The sequence below is a fragment of the Plasmodium vinckei genome (genome assembly GCF_900681995.1).
Source record: "Plasmodium vinckei vinckei genome assembly, chromosome: PVVCY_11".
Classification (NCBI taxonomy): domain Eukaryota; phylum Apicomplexa; class Aconoidasida; order Haemosporida; family Plasmodiidae; genus Plasmodium; species Plasmodium vinckei.
In genome coordinates this window covers 776,893-795,963 of record NC_051303.1, presented here as the reverse complement: position 1 = coordinate 795,963, position 19,071 = coordinate 776,893, and the positions used below count along the sequence as shown (strand labels likewise).

At 22.7% G+C, this 19,071-nt stretch overlaps 3 protein-coding genes across 3 annotated transcripts; 2 read left to right on the top strand and 1 right to left on the bottom strand.

Moving 5' to 3' along the window:
• Nucleotides 1-1,087: 1,087 nt before the first annotated feature.
• On the top strand, nucleotides 1,088-2,572 carry PVVCY_1102300 (chorismate synthase, putative; the record flags this gene model as incomplete). The annotated part of the gene is made up of 1 exon (XM_008626147.1): nucleotides 1,088-2,572. One exon carries the CDS (start codon nucleotides 1,088-1,090, stop codon nucleotides 2,570-2,572), a length of 1,485 nt encoding a protein of 494 aa, XP_008624369.1.
• Nucleotides 2,573-7,330: 4,758 nt separating this feature from the next.
• Nucleotides 7,331-13,685, top strand: PVVCY_1102290 (transcription factor with AP2 domain(s), putative; the record flags this gene model as incomplete). Its single annotated transcript, XM_008626148.1, has 2 exons — nucleotides 7,331-13,393; nucleotides 13,473-13,685. The coding sequence occupies 2 exons, from the start codon at nucleotides 7,331-7,333 to the stop codon at nucleotides 13,683-13,685; spliced, it is 6,276 nt and encodes a 2,091-aa protein (XP_008624370.1).
• A 1,048-nt stretch (nucleotides 13,686-14,733) lies between these two features.
• Nucleotides 14,734-18,471, bottom strand: PVVCY_1102280 (leucine--tRNA ligase, putative; the record flags this gene model as incomplete). Its single annotated transcript, XM_008626149.1, has 1 exon — nucleotides 14,734-18,471. The coding sequence occupies one exon, from the start codon at nucleotides 18,469-18,471 to the stop codon at nucleotides 14,734-14,736; it is 3,738 nt and encodes a 1,245-aa protein (XP_008624371.1).
• Between the last annotated feature and the right edge of the window lie 600 nt (nucleotides 18,472-19,071).

Here is a 19,071-nt window from a genome sequence, read left to right as displayed (position 1 = left end):
ACACATTTAGTGTATTATTTAACATTGAGTTAATATTTGTAACATTTTATTGTTACATGACTATATTTGTGAAACAATTTATTTTTTATACACTTTTTTTAATTATGTACATACATAATGTATTAGCTTTTAAGGTATACTTAATCACCCGGTTGCAATCTGTGTGTTGTGCCTTACCCCCATTGTAATGGATTTATATGAATTTTCATTTCTTTTTGTGTATTTCCAATTTTCCTTATAATTTTTTACTTTTCTTTTTTTTCATGTATTATTCATTTTTTTATAATTATATATTACTCTTTTTTTATTTTCTAGAATTAATTATTAAGTTTTAACATTTATTTTAGTTTTATTAAAATTTTGCTTTTACCTATATTCAGGTTTACTTTTTTTCCGATTTACTTAAAATTATACAAATTTGATTTATTTGTAAACACTAAAAACTATATATAAAAATTCAAAAGGATTTTATATTTTCCCCTTTCATAAATAAACTAAGAATAATCATTATTAAAAAAATATGCATATATATAGTCTGCATTAGTTTAGCGTATCAATTAATACTGAGTATGTATATTCTTCCGTTATAATAATAATAAATACATATTTCTTATGGTACTACATTCTAATTATAAAAATTTTGGTGTTGTTTTATGTGTAGTAACATTATTTATTTTTCTAAACATAATATATCTTCAACTCATTCTTCGATTTCCCTTTTTTGTCACATTTTTATTAAAAATATAATGGCCTAACATACATAAAGTACCATTTTTATGAACAAATAAATATAGCCATATTTTCATCATCCTATTGTTAATAAATAAAATATATATACATTTTAAAACATATTCATAGAATGTTTTGTAAAAAATGATATAGAAATAAAAAGTGATATATATACTTTGTCAATATCTAATATTATTGTAATTTGTACAGTGGCCATGCTATTATATGTGTAATATATTTTTCTTTTTTATTGTATTAGAAATATATTTTTTTTTAAATAGCTAGCTATTTGAGATAATAAAAATGTATGAAAAAAAAAAAACTACGTAAAAATATGAACATGCAAGGAAAATAAAGTATGAGCACATATGGGACATTATTGAAAGTTACAACATTTGGGGAAAGCCATGGAATAGGAATTGGGTGTGTAATTGATGGATTTTTACCAAATATTACGATAAATTTTGAGGAAATTCAAAAACAATTAAATAGAAGAAAACCAAATCAATCTAAATTAACATCAAATAGGAATGAGTCAGATAAATTAATTGTCTTATCAGGTTTTGATGATAATAAAACATTGGGAACACCTATTACATTTTTAATAAAAAATGAGGATGTAAAAAAAGAACTATATTCTAATTTTATAAATATTCCACGTCCTGGTCATGGTGATTATACATATTTTATGAAATACAATGTTAAAAATAAAAGTGGTAGTAGTCGATTTTCAGGTCGTGAAACTGCTACAAGAGTGGCAGCAGGTGCATGTATTGAACAGTGGCTAAAAAGTTATTATAATATTCAAATTATTTCTTATGTATATGCGGTCGGAAATATCAAAATCCCTAAATTGATTAATGAAATGTTTGAAAAAAATCCACCAACCAGAGAATTAATTGATACATATGGATGCGTTAAATATAATGAAGGCAAAAAAATTTTTATGGATTATTTTAATAATATATACGATGTGAATGGTGTATTAATATCTTCTGAAAAAGAAGGAAAAGATATTTCAAATTTTGATGAACCTTTAAAAAACATACAATTCAATAATAAAACAGTTAGTGAGCATGACACTGAATGGGTATCACTGCAAACAAGATGCCCGCATCCTTATACAGCTGTACAAATGTGTTCATGTATTTTAAAAATAAAAAATAAAGGAGATAGTATAGGAGGAATTGCTACTTGTGTTATTCAAAATGTTCCTATTGGAATTGGGGAACCCATTTTTGATAAATTGGAATCAGAGTTAGGAAAAATTATTTTATCTATACCAGCAATAAAAGGTATAGAATTTGGAACAGGTTTTAATGGAACTTATATGTTAGGATCCGAACATAATGATTTGTTTATTCCATTGGAAAAGGTGAATACAAAAAATAGTAGTTTCAAGGAGGAAAAGAAATATATAAGTTCAAATCCAAATGATGATGAAAAAAATGATCAAAATTTTTGTGAAAATGAAGAAAAAAAAATTCCAGATAAATATTGTACTGTATCAAATAAACACAAATTGCTAATTACAAAATCAAATAATTGTGGAGGTATTTTGGCTGGAATTTCAACAGGGAATAACATTATTTTTAGATCAGCAATAAAACCAGTTTCTTCGATACAAATAGAAAAAGAAACAAGTGATTTTGAAGGGAAATTATGTACATTAAGAGTAAAAGGGATGCATGATTGTTGTATCTTGCCACGATTACCCCCTGTAATTGAAGGATCATCTTCTATTGTTGTTGGTGATATGATTTTACGTCAGGTTTCTAAATATGGCGATAAAAACCTTCCCTCCATCAGTTCGTATACCAAATTTGACAATGATGAAAATTAATAAATTCAGTAATATAACTGCGTGTATTTGCATATTTACTTATTTGCAAAGGTGTATACATACTTTACAAGGCCCTAAAATGGTCAAAGAAACGATAATATGCGGCATAAAAATATTTAAATAATTTCTATATACCCAAATGAGGGTTTTATATAACAAATAATTTGATTACACATATAATGAAGACAATTTCATACATGTTTCATAATTTTTGTATTAAAAAATTAACCAAATAAGTGAACAAATATGAAATTTAATAAAAATTAATTGACAATAAATAAGTATAGCCTTTATGTATGGGCATAAACCTAAAAAGACATCATAAAATAGGTTATTTTTGATATAGTAACCTATTTATATACATTTTTTTAATATGTTCCATTTTTACCCAAATTATTAATCATTATATATGTCATATTTTTTTATTTTAAGACTTATTTTTCATAAAATATAAGTTTAACATAATGTTTCTACTTTATTATCACTTAAAAAGTAGTATATATTGGTAATTGGTGTAAAACAACACACAATAGTTCATAGGAAAATATAAAGAAATTCGAAAGTTTACCAGGTTTTATTTCTTTTTATTAGGATATAGATTTTCCGTTTATATTTATTTTTTTTCCTGCATGTACATATTTAATAGCTAAAATGTAAAGAAATATTTACTGTACATATTGTCTAATAAATTCCTAACAAAAACAAAACCTTATGAAAGACTATGGTTTTATAACAATGATAAATATTTTATATATTTTTATAAGTAAAATCACAATGTGTGTATATAATTTAATTTCCACATCCAATATAAATATGGAATTAAAACAAAAAAATTTTATGTGTATAGTTTGTTCATAATATTTTATATCTTTTTGTTTATTTTTTATTGCTTGTTCATGTAAATATCAAATTATTTCTTATTTTATTATCATTAATTTATTTTATTCTATTTTTATACTTTTTATTATGATTTCGCTTGTTAAAATGCGTGTGTGTAAGGAAGTTGTCTATTTTTTAAGTTTGTTCTGTTTTATTTTCTATATATATTTTACATATAGGTATACAAATAAAATATATAATGTTGTATTTTATGTTTTTCCATATATTTATACATATTAAATGAAATAATTAAAATACCCTATTCATATTATATTTTATATGTTATGTATCATTTTATGAAATTTTAATATTGTTTAAAAAACAGAACAATTATGTTGTCATATTCGTTACACATAAGTTGTATATATATTAAGAGATATACTAAAAAATGAGTTTTATGTTTTGGTGTGTACCTATATAAACCGTTGTTTTATTATTATAAAAATAATTTATATTTGATACAATTTCATAGAAAGATTTATATTTTAAAGGATTTTTTTTGTAATATATATATATAAATATATTTTTTTATGTTTATTTATTCAACTTTGAACTTGTTTTGATTCATGGTATTTTTATTGGTATGTTTTAAAATAAAAATAAAAAATATAAAAAAATGTGAAATAACACATATATATATTTAAATAGATTTGTAGTAATATAGATATATATTTTTTTTTCATACATTTGTTTAATTATCATTCTTATAGATTTATTAATATAAATGTGTGTACATATATGGTGTGTAATTTCCTTTACTATTCATAATATACTAAAAAACGAAAAAAATAATTCATCAAAATTTTTTATTTCGATTTTTGTATATTCATAATTTTTTCTTTAAGATCAAATGTACATAATATATTTACAGTTATAATATTTTTTTCAATGGAACCATAAAAATACACTTTGGTCCACTTTTCTTTTTTTTGCTATGTGTAATAATATATAATGTAAAAATATATATATACCTTCATAATTACATAACTATGCCATTATACATAAAAATTAAAGATAAATAAAATAATAATAATAAAAAAAAATTGTTATTTGAATTTATTTATTTGTTTTTTTTTATTTACTTGTTTTATATTCTCTATAATTACATCATATCATGATAATTTGGTGAGTTTTACAATTAAACATATGAATATATTTTTAATTTTGATTTTTTCTATTTGGTTGTAAAAATACAAAAAAATAATAATAATATATATAAATAATTATGATAATTTAATAAAAATACATTATTCATTTATTTATATTTCTATTGTATATTTTACCCCAAGTATTAAATATTTAATTATTCAAGCATATAATAAATAAGTAAATTATTATTTTTTATATTTGCAAATACTAGTTTGTGTTGTTGTAAAATACATTGCATGCATGTAACATACCTATGTACAATGTACAATTCTCTATATGCTTATATGCATGCAATATCAAATTTATGTATGTTTGTATGCCATTTATATATTTGTATTTATGTATGTATTGGATATGTCTGCATGTATCTCTACATATGTATACTATATATAATATATATACTATCTAAAAATGCATATAAATATCACTAACATATGCATGTATCACTAAAATTCCATGCTTCTATGCATGTACCTTACTATATCTATGGCTATGTATTGTCGATTTCTATACCTATGACTGTATATTGTACGTTTCTATAGTTATGGTTGTATGTAATCTATGCATGTATTAATGTATTATAAATATTTATATTTCTATGTATAAATATATCAATATCTATTTTTTTTTCAAAATTTTCAATAAATTTGTCTTTTTAAATGAAAAGTGAATAAAAAAAAATGAATTAAACGCATATTATTATTTTACTATATATAATTAATAAAAAAACGCTAATTTATAATCGTGATATATCTTACAACAAAGTAAAAAATATATATATTTCCCTTATATGTATATGCATGCACTATATTCCTTAATATGACAAGCATATAAAGGTGTGGTGTGTACATAGACATATTTTTATTATCTCTTTTGAGATATATACATACATATGCATCTATCTATGCATATATTTTTATGAACATTTGACATCTATTGTTTATGGATGAAAGAACTTCAATGTCCCTTACATCTATTTCAAAGTTTTAGTTTTTAATTTTTTTATTCTTTACAAAAGAATATGTTTGATTCATATTGTTCTGTGATTATTCCATTTTTTTTAATTTAATTTGCATATATATAATGTATATCTAATTTACAACGATTCATTTTATTTTTAAGTATGATAGTTTATATATATATTTTTAATGTAATATAGATAAATACGTTTTCAATAATTATAAAAATTTTTTTTTTTTAGCAAGAATTAGTAATTTATATAATATAAATTATATTTATAGTGCGTCTTTTTAATTATATGGCTCTTATATTTATAGTAATTTGTCAAATTCATGAAATATATATACTTACATCTAATTATTTATTTTCAAAAAAAATGCACATGAGACAGGTTGTACTAAAATAAACAAATTGTGAATTTTAATTAATATATATATACAATTTATTATTTATATTTACTTTTTTTTCAAGTTGTAGATAAGTCTAATAACAATCTTATATTTTTATCTGTTCATATTTTAATATTATTCTATAACTATATATATTTGAAGAATTAAATTTTATCCATTACCCATTTTTTAAAGGTGTATTTTTATATTTTAGATAAAAATTTTGTTTTTAATACATGCATATATATCTATAATTTATTCTAAATATTTCCTTATATTTCCATTCCATGTTTTATATATTGTCTCTGTATGAAATTGTTGCTATTGTATAGACATTTGATATACACAGAATATATATATGTATATATATATATATTTTTTTTTAATTATTAAATTTACTATATTTACATATATTTATTAATATAAAATGTAAAATTACAATGTTTTTATATAATATATTTTATTATATATGCATGTACATATTTTCATGGCGTAAAGGGATAAACAAATTATGAGCAAACATATGTACTAATAATTCATATACACAGAAGCGTACTACATGACTAGGAAGTATTCGATTATTTATTTATTCTACATCTAATTATGCAATTGTATAAATCGTTGTCAAATTTTATATACATTTGTTTACATCTAGTTCATGTCTTAAACATTGCATCTATTGCTAAACCAATGTTATTATTTACCTATTTGTTCGTATATAGTCTTAAAGTGTTTTTTCATTCATAAATTAATTAAATAGTAAATAAAAATACAATATAAAAAATTTTAAAAATTAAATATATCGTGTGTTTGTCATTTTCGCTGTTTTAAACAAATTAATATGCACATGTTAATGCATTTTTTTTTATTTTTTTTGTTTGTTTAGGATTTATTTATACAATATACAACGATATATATAGTGTGGCTAATTGGCCCCCCATGCTAGCACATTCTCTTTGCATACACATATGTATGGTTCTACTATTTATAAATATTTTTAAAACTTTAAGACAAAAAAATACATATTTTATTATATTATATTATACTATACCTATTTGATAGAAAAATATAAAAATTTACTGTATATATATATTTATCTAAGATTGAAAATATTTTTTTTCCTTTTTTGGATGAGATAGATATAAAAATGAACAACAATAGCCTCCCTGTATTTTCAGTATAAATAAAAAAATAAATGCATTGAAAATTTAAAAAAAATTCATACTTATATATGACAATACACCATACTTATGCTTAAACAATTTTTTACCTGCATGCATAGTACGACAAAATATATGCGTGCATAAAAATTATATTGTATATTTATATTTTTGATACTGGAAAATTTTAGAACGAGGGGGAAGACTTAGAGAGTCGGAAAATGGTGAGTACTAATAAGAACTTTCATACGTTAAACTTTTCGGAAGACAAAGATAAAAATAAACACGTTGGGAGTAGCACCGATGAATATATAAATTATAAAAATAAGAGTAATGCACTGTGCAACGGTTTTAACAGTAAAAAATATATAATCGAATTAAATTCAGACAAAAATGATCCAGAGATAATTAATTCCTTTCCTTTTCAAGATGAAAAAAAAAACACAAAAAGATTAAATTCAGAGCCACCTTTAATAATAGAACAAAATATTCAAGACCGGAAAAAATCAATTTGGGATAAACTTAATTATAAGAATAATGATATAAATAATGATGGATATATAAAAAAATATTTTGAATATTTTAGTAATATAGAAAATGAAGGAAATAATTATAAAGGCAAAATATATAACAAACTAACTGACCGAAATAAATGCATAGATGCAACTTTAGATTTAAGTAGTGGAACTTCAGGTACAGATATAGATATAAACCATTTTAAAAACAATTTTGAAATAAATAATACACCAAAAAATGAAAAAGTAAATGTGCATCTCGAGAATAACATACTAAATAACTATTCCATAAATAATGAAACAAATTCTATTAATGAAAATCAAAATGCTATTAAAAAAAATGATACTACAAAATGTGAACATATTTTTAGCAATACAAATGACAACAAGAAATTTATTGATCTTGAAAAAGGGCTAATCTCAAATTTTGACAGTTCAGAAGATTCTATAAAAAATCAAAATTTTATGAATGGGAGTCTAGAAAATAGACAAACATCAATTCAAGGAAACAGTTTTGATAGTTCGATTGAAAGTAAAATAGAACATAATATAAAGACAGATAATAAAATAGAAAAAGATAAAAATTATATTGAAACTGAAAAAAAATTATCCTATCTATTAATGGAAAAAAAAAGTGATGAAGAAACAATTGATAAAGGAAATATAAACGATGTTATATCATCTAATTCAAATAGTGGGTATGAAGAAAAGAATGAAACATCTTATAAAAATTTAGACACATTATTAAATTCAAAAATTGAAAAAGAAAGTAATTTTGAATATTTAAAAAATATACAAAATGAAAAATCAGATTATTTTGATAAAAATCATGATATGAAAAAATTAGGAAATAACTTTATAAAAACAAATACACGAAAATATTGTAATTATAAACATAAAAGAGAGAAAATGAATTTTTCATTATATAAAAATCAGTATACAAATAAAAATTATAATTTTTATTTTTCAGATGATTATTCAATAAATAAAAAAAAAACACAAAGATCGAGTAGTGCTTATACAAGTCGAGGAAGTAAAAGCCAGAGCTCCAAAGAAAGAAATTATGATTCAGAAAGAGAAGTAATAAAGAATGTCAAAATAAAAAATATAATCAATAATAAACATCGACCACGTGATGAATCATGTGAAAAAGATAATTCAAAATTTTATTCCTGTATTTCTAACGGACACAATGAATGCAACGATATTTATGATTTCCATTACTCGTATAGTTCTCAAAGTATAATTGATGAAGATAATTTACATAACAAACAATTCAACACATCTATTAATTATAATAAAGCAACAAATAAAAATGATCAAAATTTTGATATAAAAAATAATTTTTTTCTACCACAAAAAAGTAATAATACTCCATTTAATAATAATTGTATTGATGGAAGGGATAGCAGTTCTGTTTTAGAAATAAGTGATTCAAAATGTGGTGGTGAAAATAGTTGTACTTCTTCAAAAGAAACTCAAGATGAAGAAAAAAATATGATATCAAAAAGGTTTGAAAATAATAAAAATATAAAGACAAAGAATAATACAAATATTGTACGAAAAAATTATTTTTTTAGACGCCCGAAAAAGATCATTAATATTTCAGATGGTGAAAAGGAAACACATGATAATAAAAAAAATAGTGGTACGATAAAAAATCGTAATGATTGCACTATGCTTCACTTTAAAAAAGACAATAAATGCCAAAATGAAATATGCAAGGATAATACTTACATAATCGATGAAGATGTAAATAATAAAGCAAACAAAAATAAAGGAAAAACAGATGGAACTGTATCAGAACAGTTTAACGAAGACAATAATAATATAAAGAATAATGAAACAAATGAAATAGATATATTTAATTATGAAAAAGTGACTGAAGAAGGGGATAATCAGAAAAATAATTTACATACAACTTTTGAAACAACTAATGTGTCAAACCAATGTATTAACAATGATAAGAAAGAAAAAGGAAAAAAAATTGAAAAAACAACAGAAAAAAAAGAGGAAGAAAATGAAGAAAATAATCAAATTGATGAAATACACAAAATGGTAGATTATATTATGCATAGTGAAAATGTGGACTTTTCAAAAATTGTTATTAAAAATAGAAAAAATAATGATTATATTAAAATAAATTGTTTTTTAAAAGAATATATATCAAAATATAATGAACTTGAACATAGTGACTTTTTATTTTGTTTTGGAGAATCTAGTGAAGATGATGTTATATATGAAAAAAAAAAATCTATAGCTTTAGAAAATGAAAATAATAATGTGGATGGGACTAAATATGCAAGATGTAGTTTTTGTGATTCAATTTGTATTTGTGATAGTCCAATAAAGAATTTAGGAATAGCCAATGGAATATCTATTTTGTTAAATAAAAAAAGAATAAAACAAATGAAAAATCGAAAAATAAATTATAATGCTATCGATACAATGTGGCAACCACATTTTCATCCACACAATAAAGAATTTCGAGTACGATATAGATATAAAGGAAGTATGAGACTTAAAACAATTTCATGTAAATTATATGGCTATAAAAATAGTAAAAAAATATCTATTTTATTTCTTTTAAGATGGTTATTATGTGGAAAATATATTGCTGAAAAAACAAAGAGATCAAGACTAAGTATTAGTGATATAAATGAATATAATTTACCTGAACTGTTAATATCAAAACGAAAAAAAAGAAAAACAGATTATATAAAAAATGAAGATTGGGAAAAATATGAAGAACAAAAAAATAAAGAAATACATCAATACTTAAACAAAATTAATAGTTTTATTTTGAATCATTACAATGACCATAATTTTCTAAATAAATTAAAAAATATTATAAATACATATGATAAAAAATATAAAAAAGAAAAAATATTTACTTCATTAAATGAATGTTTTAAAGATCAATTTACAGACAATAAAAGACAGTCTTTAACATATTCTGTTAAAAATAAAATAAATGAATTTATGTCTTTAAATCAGGATAAAATAGTTAGTGATGACATACACAATCTTCCTAATTCGCAACCGTCTATTCCGTATCCTCACTATGGCCCATACAATAAAAATTTCAATCCATCAATTATGAATTATAGTAATATTCCATATGAATTACCTACCATTCCAAATTCAAAAATGAATTCAAAATTATATCATATTGCAGAAAATGATAGACCCCCAAATAATTGCCCATACTGTGCCTGTTCCTATTGCAACGAAGACATATACAATAATATTGATACACAACAAACGTATGGAATTAAAAAGAAAAAATGTGTTTGTGTAAATAATGCTAATCATAATTTATTTTTTAAAAAAAACTTATATACTAAAGAAAATGAATATAACATTTATGATTATCCACCTGATAATTTAGACAAAAATTATAATGATGATTTTTCATTATTTAACTATCCAAAAAAAAAAAATCGTTTTTTTGATGACACAGAAGTTTTAAATAATCGATACAACAAGTATGCCATAGATGATCATTTTATGAAAAACCCAAACAAGTTTATCAAAATGGATAACAAAGGTTGCAACAAAATGCACTGGAAAAGGCACATCTTTGACAAGCCATACACTGGTAGTAACCACATATATAATGACTATGATAAGTTTGCAAAAAATAGATATACCAGCATTCCACACAAAAATAATAACTTCGTTACAAACAAGGCAGGGAATTTACCGGAAGATGATCACCTTTTTAGAGAATATCCTGAAATGTACATACGAAATAAACAGGTTTCAAATGAAGCTGGATATAGTAATACTAATATAGCAGGTAGTGAAAATAATCATCAACTAACAACCAATACAAATGTAAATAAAGAGAACCACCATAATCTGAATGATAATTTTTTTACAAATAATGCTAATACGAAAAAGTGTGATGATTATTTATTAACTGGTCATGATAAAAATAAAAATAACATGAAAGTAAATTCTAATAATGAAAATACAAATTGCTGTTCATCTATTATTTGTGAACATAAAAAGAGTGACACATGTGTTGATGGTAAAGATGGAAATATGGTAGGAAACTGTTATATAGACAAACATAATAATGATAAAACTTTACCATCAAGAAATATATCTAATAAAAATAATTTATGTATAAACAATTCGAGTAATACAAAAAAAATAAGTAATGTATCAACATGCCCAAGTGTTAGTAAAAATATTTCATTTTATCAGAATTATGGAAATAAAAATACAGAACATAATATATTACCATCATTATCAGGATCATGTGAAAAAGATAAAGTGAATGAAATAAATTATTCTAAAAATGATTTAAAAAAAAATAAACAATCAATAAATCCTATTGTTATACCTGATGATGAAACTACTAATTATAATTGTTCTTCCCATGTAGGATTAAAAAATGGAAATAAAAAAGTATTATTTTCTATGGATAAAAATAATGAAAATAATAAACCTTGTTCAGATAATTTAGTTACTTCTAATAATTTCGAAAATAAAAATTATTATTATCAAACAAATAATAAAGATGATATGTGTGTATCTGAATTTTCTTACACATCTGGAATGAAAAAAAAAATTGATGAATCAGATAAAATACTGTTTGGTAAACGGAATAGTTATAGTACTAGCTTAGATTATTATAAAGATCGAATAAATGAACATGAACAAGTTAGAGAAAAAGAAAATATTTATGATTTAAACTATTATAAACATCGAGCAAGTATGTTAGAAACTGGAACTCCAAATTGTAGTTGTATAGATGATTCAAATTTATTTATTAAAAATAAAAAAAATAAAAAAATACAATTTAATGATAAAAATCAGGATGTTAAAAAAATTTTTAATTTTAAAAATAGAAAAAGATTTACAAATATAAATCTAGAAGATATACATGAAATATTATTAAAAAGTAAATATTTAAATGAAGTTAAAAATGATCAATGTGAACATATCCATGGAAATTCAACAGCTAACCATTTTTGTGATAAACAAAAACAAAGTTGTGACTTTGAATGTGCTAAGAGAAATACTATGCAACATAATTCGTTTGCTGAATGTAAAAATGACAAACCTACAAGTAGTCATGCTCATTTAAACAACATGTGGAATTGTAATAAACATGTAAATGGGGAACCCTTCGATGATGCAAGGTATGATTCACATTGTGGTTATTGCTCCTATATAGATCATGCAAAAGGTGAAATAAATTGCAATGATGGTAATATGCATAGTACACATGATGGGTATAAAAATTTATATAAATTCTCTGAAAAAGAAATGACTAAACAAATGAAAAATGCCAAAACAGATTATGTAACACAAAATATTCGAAATTGTATACCCAACGATTTTAATAATGACAAACATAAATTTAACAATAACATATATGATAAAAAAAGTGCAGATAAATATAATCATATCGATTTAGAAAATGATGAAAACAAAATGAACTATCTTTGTTCAGAAAAAAATAAATCTGGTAGTATATACACTAATATGCATGAAAAGGGTAGTAACAAAAATGATATTGAAAATGATAGGAATTTTACAAATAATCAAAATATTTATGACAACATAAGTAATTATACAAATATAAAAAAAGAAAATGAAAAGGATGAAGATGATGCTGTAAAATGTTCTGAAGTAAGTAGCGATAAAAATAATAAACATAACAATATTTTAGATTATATTTTTCATGAATTAAATAATACTCCACAAAATTGTGATATCGATATTGGCTATACAAGTAGTATATTATCTGAAGTTAGTAAAGATGAAAATAAAAAAAAAAAAAAAAAAAAAAACAGATTCAAAAAATCAATATGCTTTAGCTAAAGTTCAGGACCTATCTATGGATATAATACCGAGTGAAAATAAAAAAAATTCAAACGATATTTTATTTAATAAAGATGATATACAAAAATATTTACATGACTATAAAAATTTATTATACTCCAACAAAAATAAATTAAAAGAAATCCCAAACGAAAATTGTGAACTAATCAAAAAGTTCATCAAAGAGGTTAAGAAAAAAAATGCAGCCATAGCACAGTGACGTCTGAAAATGGTGTAGCCTAGTACAGCAATAGATGAAAACCAATTGAAGAATAGTGACATAAACAAAGAAAATTTAATTAGAGAATCCTAAACTAGCAAGCAGATAATAGATGGTGTCATCAAATGGAATAAGATAGAAATACTGATATTAGTTTTTCATTTTTTTGCATATTTTACAAAATTCGAAGATTTTCCAATTAATCAACCCTCCAAATGACAACCATTTTAATCGTACACTTCTATACTTTTTACATGCTCACATTTTTCAATACGTAATGATCATATATATGCATGCCAATTCGAGTACCACTGCATATTCGTGAATTCACTTTATTTTAAAAAATTGACAAATTACTAAAACTTCTCGTGCTCACATACATATACATATACAACGTTTATAGCGTCCTACTAATGCGCCGTTTAATATTTTCACTTTTTTTTATTTTACACTTTTTTCTGTTTTTTCTACATTTTGTGTGCTTTATTTATTTGTCGCTTGATATACTTCTAAAAATTTAAGGGAACTTTCCATTTTTATCCTAAACAGGGATGATAGGAAACCCCATCGATAAGTTTTAAAAATCTGTTGTGAATATATGATCAAATTTAGTGCCATAATAAGGTAGGCAAACAAACCATTTTTAAGTAACCCACACATGTGCTGATAATTTTTTAATTTCAAACATGTCACACCATGCCGCATTGCTTTAAATAATATTTTATTTCATGAAAAGTTTACATTTCATTTTAAAAAACCAAAGTGTATAAAAAAAGTGTATCACTAACTAAAAATTCAAAAAAAATAATAATGACAACATGCATATTAATAAATAACATTTTTTTATTTTAATTTTTTAGTGAATTTTATTAATTATAAGTATAATTGAGGTATATGTCATTGAAAAGGGTGTAATATATGTGAAATATACATACGCAAAACTGTTAAAAGCAAAATGTAATGTATGTTTGGTGTACATTTTCCCTATATTTTATATGGGTAAAGTCTGCAATGGGTGTCATCACTTTTATATATGACAAACTTTTGCCTACTCCTTTGTATTATATATAAAAATTGATGGATTACCAGGGTTAGATAATTTATATATATCAGTATTGTCTATGTCACATTTTTTAGCATTCTCTAATATTTGAATATCTCTCAAATTTAAACTTCGTTTTATAAAATCAATATTATTTTTTATTAGTTGAATTTCATCATATGGTAAGGTAAGTTCATATTGATTATTATTTAGTGTAACATTATCTTTGACAAGGAATGTAGCAAAACTTAAAATATCTTTTTTTTCATTTTTAGGTAAATTATTAACATAATTATTTTGTACTAATAGATTTATAAAATTTGATGGTAACTTTTTATCCTCACTATTTTTAATTATATTATTTAATATATCAATAATTTTTTTTTGTGTATCATTATATTCTCTAGCAACATAAACAATAGCTTTAAATTTATGTTTTTCATCTTCATCTTCTGGCCCACTACCTCCTGATATGCCAGCATTCGTTTGGCTAGTAGTTTGATTATTTGCTTGATTCTTAGTTGGTGATTTATTTTTATTATTTTTATTTATAACTTTATCATATGATTTTCGAAAATTTTCCATAACATTTAAAAGGTTATTATATTGTTTATGCATAACAATAGAAAAGTTAGTATCTTCTGAATTTGGCCATTTTTGTTTTATTAAAAATTTATCTTTTTTTAAAATATAAGTCCATATATGTTCAGTAACATGTGGTATTATTGGATTAATTATAATACACATTCTTTCGATAAAAAAATTTACAGTTTCTTTATGCATATGTACTTTATCACACATCATTCTGTATGTATCTCTTTTTAATAGCATATCATAAAATCCATATTTCAATACATCTCTAAATAATAATTTTTCATATGCTTCTTTACATTTATTTGTTAAATAATTTATTTCATTTTCAAATATAAGATCATTAAATGTTTTTTCTCCACATCTAAATATGTATACATTATTTTTAGTTTCTATAGAAAAATTTATTAAGTTATATAATTTCATAATAGCACTATTTGCAGTATCTGTATTAAAATTTGCATCTTCTATTGAATCTCCTGCATCTGCTAATGCAATTCGAGTACCATCACTAGTGTACTGACTTATACTATTTTCTATAGTTATAAAATTTCCTTTACTTTTTGACATCTTTTCTTTATTTACTAATACATGCCCATTACAAAAAAAGGACTTTGGAAAATATTTAATACTTTCACATTCGTTCAAATCAAGATTATCAACTTCATTTAATATTTCTGTTTGTCTATCTAATGCACTTTTTTCTTCTAAACAATCTTTATTTTTTTTATAAATTTTTTGACCCCATATTGCAACATGATTAAATAGTGACATTGTTAGATGATTGAAAATTAAATCTTTTCCAGATATTCGAATATCAAATGGATACCAATATTTAAATGACTTTCTCATTGTATTTAATTTTTCAATTGATATATTTTTACTTATATTAGTTGTATTATTAGAAATATCAAATACATAGTCAAAAAATGCATCATTTAAATCTTTGTGATCTATATCAAGAGTTCCTTTTTCTTTTCCATCAACATTACCTTGTAAATAATGACTTATTGTGTAATATGCCATATATATAGTTGAATCAGATAAACTTTCTATAAGTTCTGTTTTTTTTACACTACCATCATCTTCTTCTCCTTTTCCATTTTCTGATTTATTTCCTTCTTTAAAATCTGGCATATGTGTACCTAACCCATAAGCTCGACTACATGACCAATCGTCTAACCAAAATATAACATGTTGTAATTGTTTATATAAAACATCGTTATATGTTTGAAAGTTATTTTTTTTTAATTGTATAAGTACATCTTTCTTAAAATCTAAATTTCCATAATTAATATACCATTGATTACATAAAGCAGCAATACACTTAACATTATTTCGATCAATAACTAACACTTCAGGTTCACTATATAAAAGGCCATCATTATTTTTAATAATATTTTGTTTAACTAATTTTCGACAATTAAATGTTTTCATGTCACAATATGGTTCTACTTTCATTATACCTTCAAAGTACTGCCTTTTATATAACATTCCTTTTAATTTTTGTAATTTTACATCTTTATAAGATGTAATTTTTTCAGACTCATAAAAATGTTTACCAGTATGTGTACCAATACCTGGTATTTCAATACATGATACACTTTCATTATTTAGATATTCCTCCTTTAATAGATTATATTTTTCACAATAATATTTTTTTTTCCTTTTTATATCTTCTAAACAGGCATAATCATCTGTACTATCACTAGATACACAAGGCACTACACCCGTAGCAGTATTCATTTTAATTGTAGTCATTGGTAAAATGTACATATCTTTTATTTTTGATATATTTGTATATACTTTTAATCCAACAAATTTTTCTCCTTTTATTTTTGCCAAAATAAATATATCATCTTCAACATTATTTAAATACATATTTTTTGATTCCCCTTTATTATTATTTTCAATATTTTTTTCTTTTTTTTCTTTTTTTTTTAACATTGGTATTATTCCTTGATAAGCCAAGTTATATAAACTATTCTCTGAACATATATATATATTTTCACATTTTTCAATTATTTCATTTTTTGTCATTATATTATTAACATAATTTTTATCACCATAATTAAGCATCTGTTTATCGAACCCAAATACAACACAATAATAATCATCTGGATTAACAAATGCATAATTTTGTCCATAAATTGTTTCAGGTTTTAAAGTACTTGCTAAAAATATTATGTTTTTTTTTTTTAAAAATTCTTCGGTCCATATTTTATTTTTTAAATCTTCTTCGTTTTCATTAAATGGAGTATACTTAACAGAGTTTGAAGTAGAGGATTTTTCTGTATTACTATTTAAAACACTTTCTATAAATATTTTGAAAAATTCATTATAATTATCTAAATAAATTTTTATTAATGTATATTCTTGACATTTTACACCCTCTCCTTCTGATCTTTCATGATCAGCACATGCCTGATTATTTACTCTGCTAAAAATTGTAATTCTACTTCCATAATATATTAAATTTTTTTTATATAAACTATTAAATTGCCAATTTACAAACTTATTGTAATATGGATTTATATTTGTTGTAATAAAAGAACGACGCCAATCACAATATAAACCAAAGGTCTCTAAATGAGTTTTAGCTTGTGAAGAAAAATAATAACACCAATATTCTGGATCTTGAAACAAATGAATTTTATCATCACTAATGTTCATTTGCTTCATAATGTCATATTGTGTATGTTGTGTTCCTCCCTTTGATTGTGCTTTACTTTTGTTTGATCTAAAAACAGTGGCATCAACATTTTTTTCAAAATTTTCTTCAGTTTTCTCCTCTAATGCATTTTCCTTAACTTGGCATTCATGTTTTTCTTCCGCTTTATCATTTAGTACTCTATTTTTTAATTCATTTTTTAGTTTATCAGCACATACGACTATGGGTGTACCAGTACAATGAAATGAAAAGGGCAACAATACATGATCACATGTCATATTTTTAAATCGAATTGAAAATTCTAATTTGCTTAATGTGAAAGCATGACCAATATGTAATAACCCATTCATATATGGGTATGGGAAATTGCCAGTAAACCTTGTTTCATTAATATCTCCAATTTCTTTTTCATATATATTATGTTCTTTCCATAAGTTCTGAATGTTTTTTTCGATATTTAATAAATTCATACGGCGAGCCATTTTTGATCATTTGTATTTAATTCAATATATAATTAACTTATTTTATATATTTCAGTACACATAAAATTATTTTTTTTTTTTTATAGAAAAAAAAGAGTAACCAAATTGACACAATCACATATCCACATACGTATATACATATATATATACATACACACACGTGTTGGTGCACACACAGGTAGCTCTTCTCTATCTAATAAACTAATATTCACGTCTTAGTATTTTTATAATTTAAAAAAAAAACAAAAATACACCTCGAAACTTTCGACTATTATACTAATATGAGTGTGTGTAATATATAGTGCGTAAATAAAATATGCATACACAAATGATGAAGATAGTGATAATAGTAAGAACACTTTTAAAATGAGCTAACATATATAAGCATATACATGAAATTGTTAATACATTGTTAGTCAAACATCAATATACGGGATTGTACATACGATATGTAAATATTAACTATATAGTATATACATTTATACAATGAAATATTCTATATTTCTACGTTTAATTTTATATACAATTATTATATTTTTTTATTTAAAATTTTAAATAATACTATATATGTATAAATTAGTAGGCTTCAACTATATATAT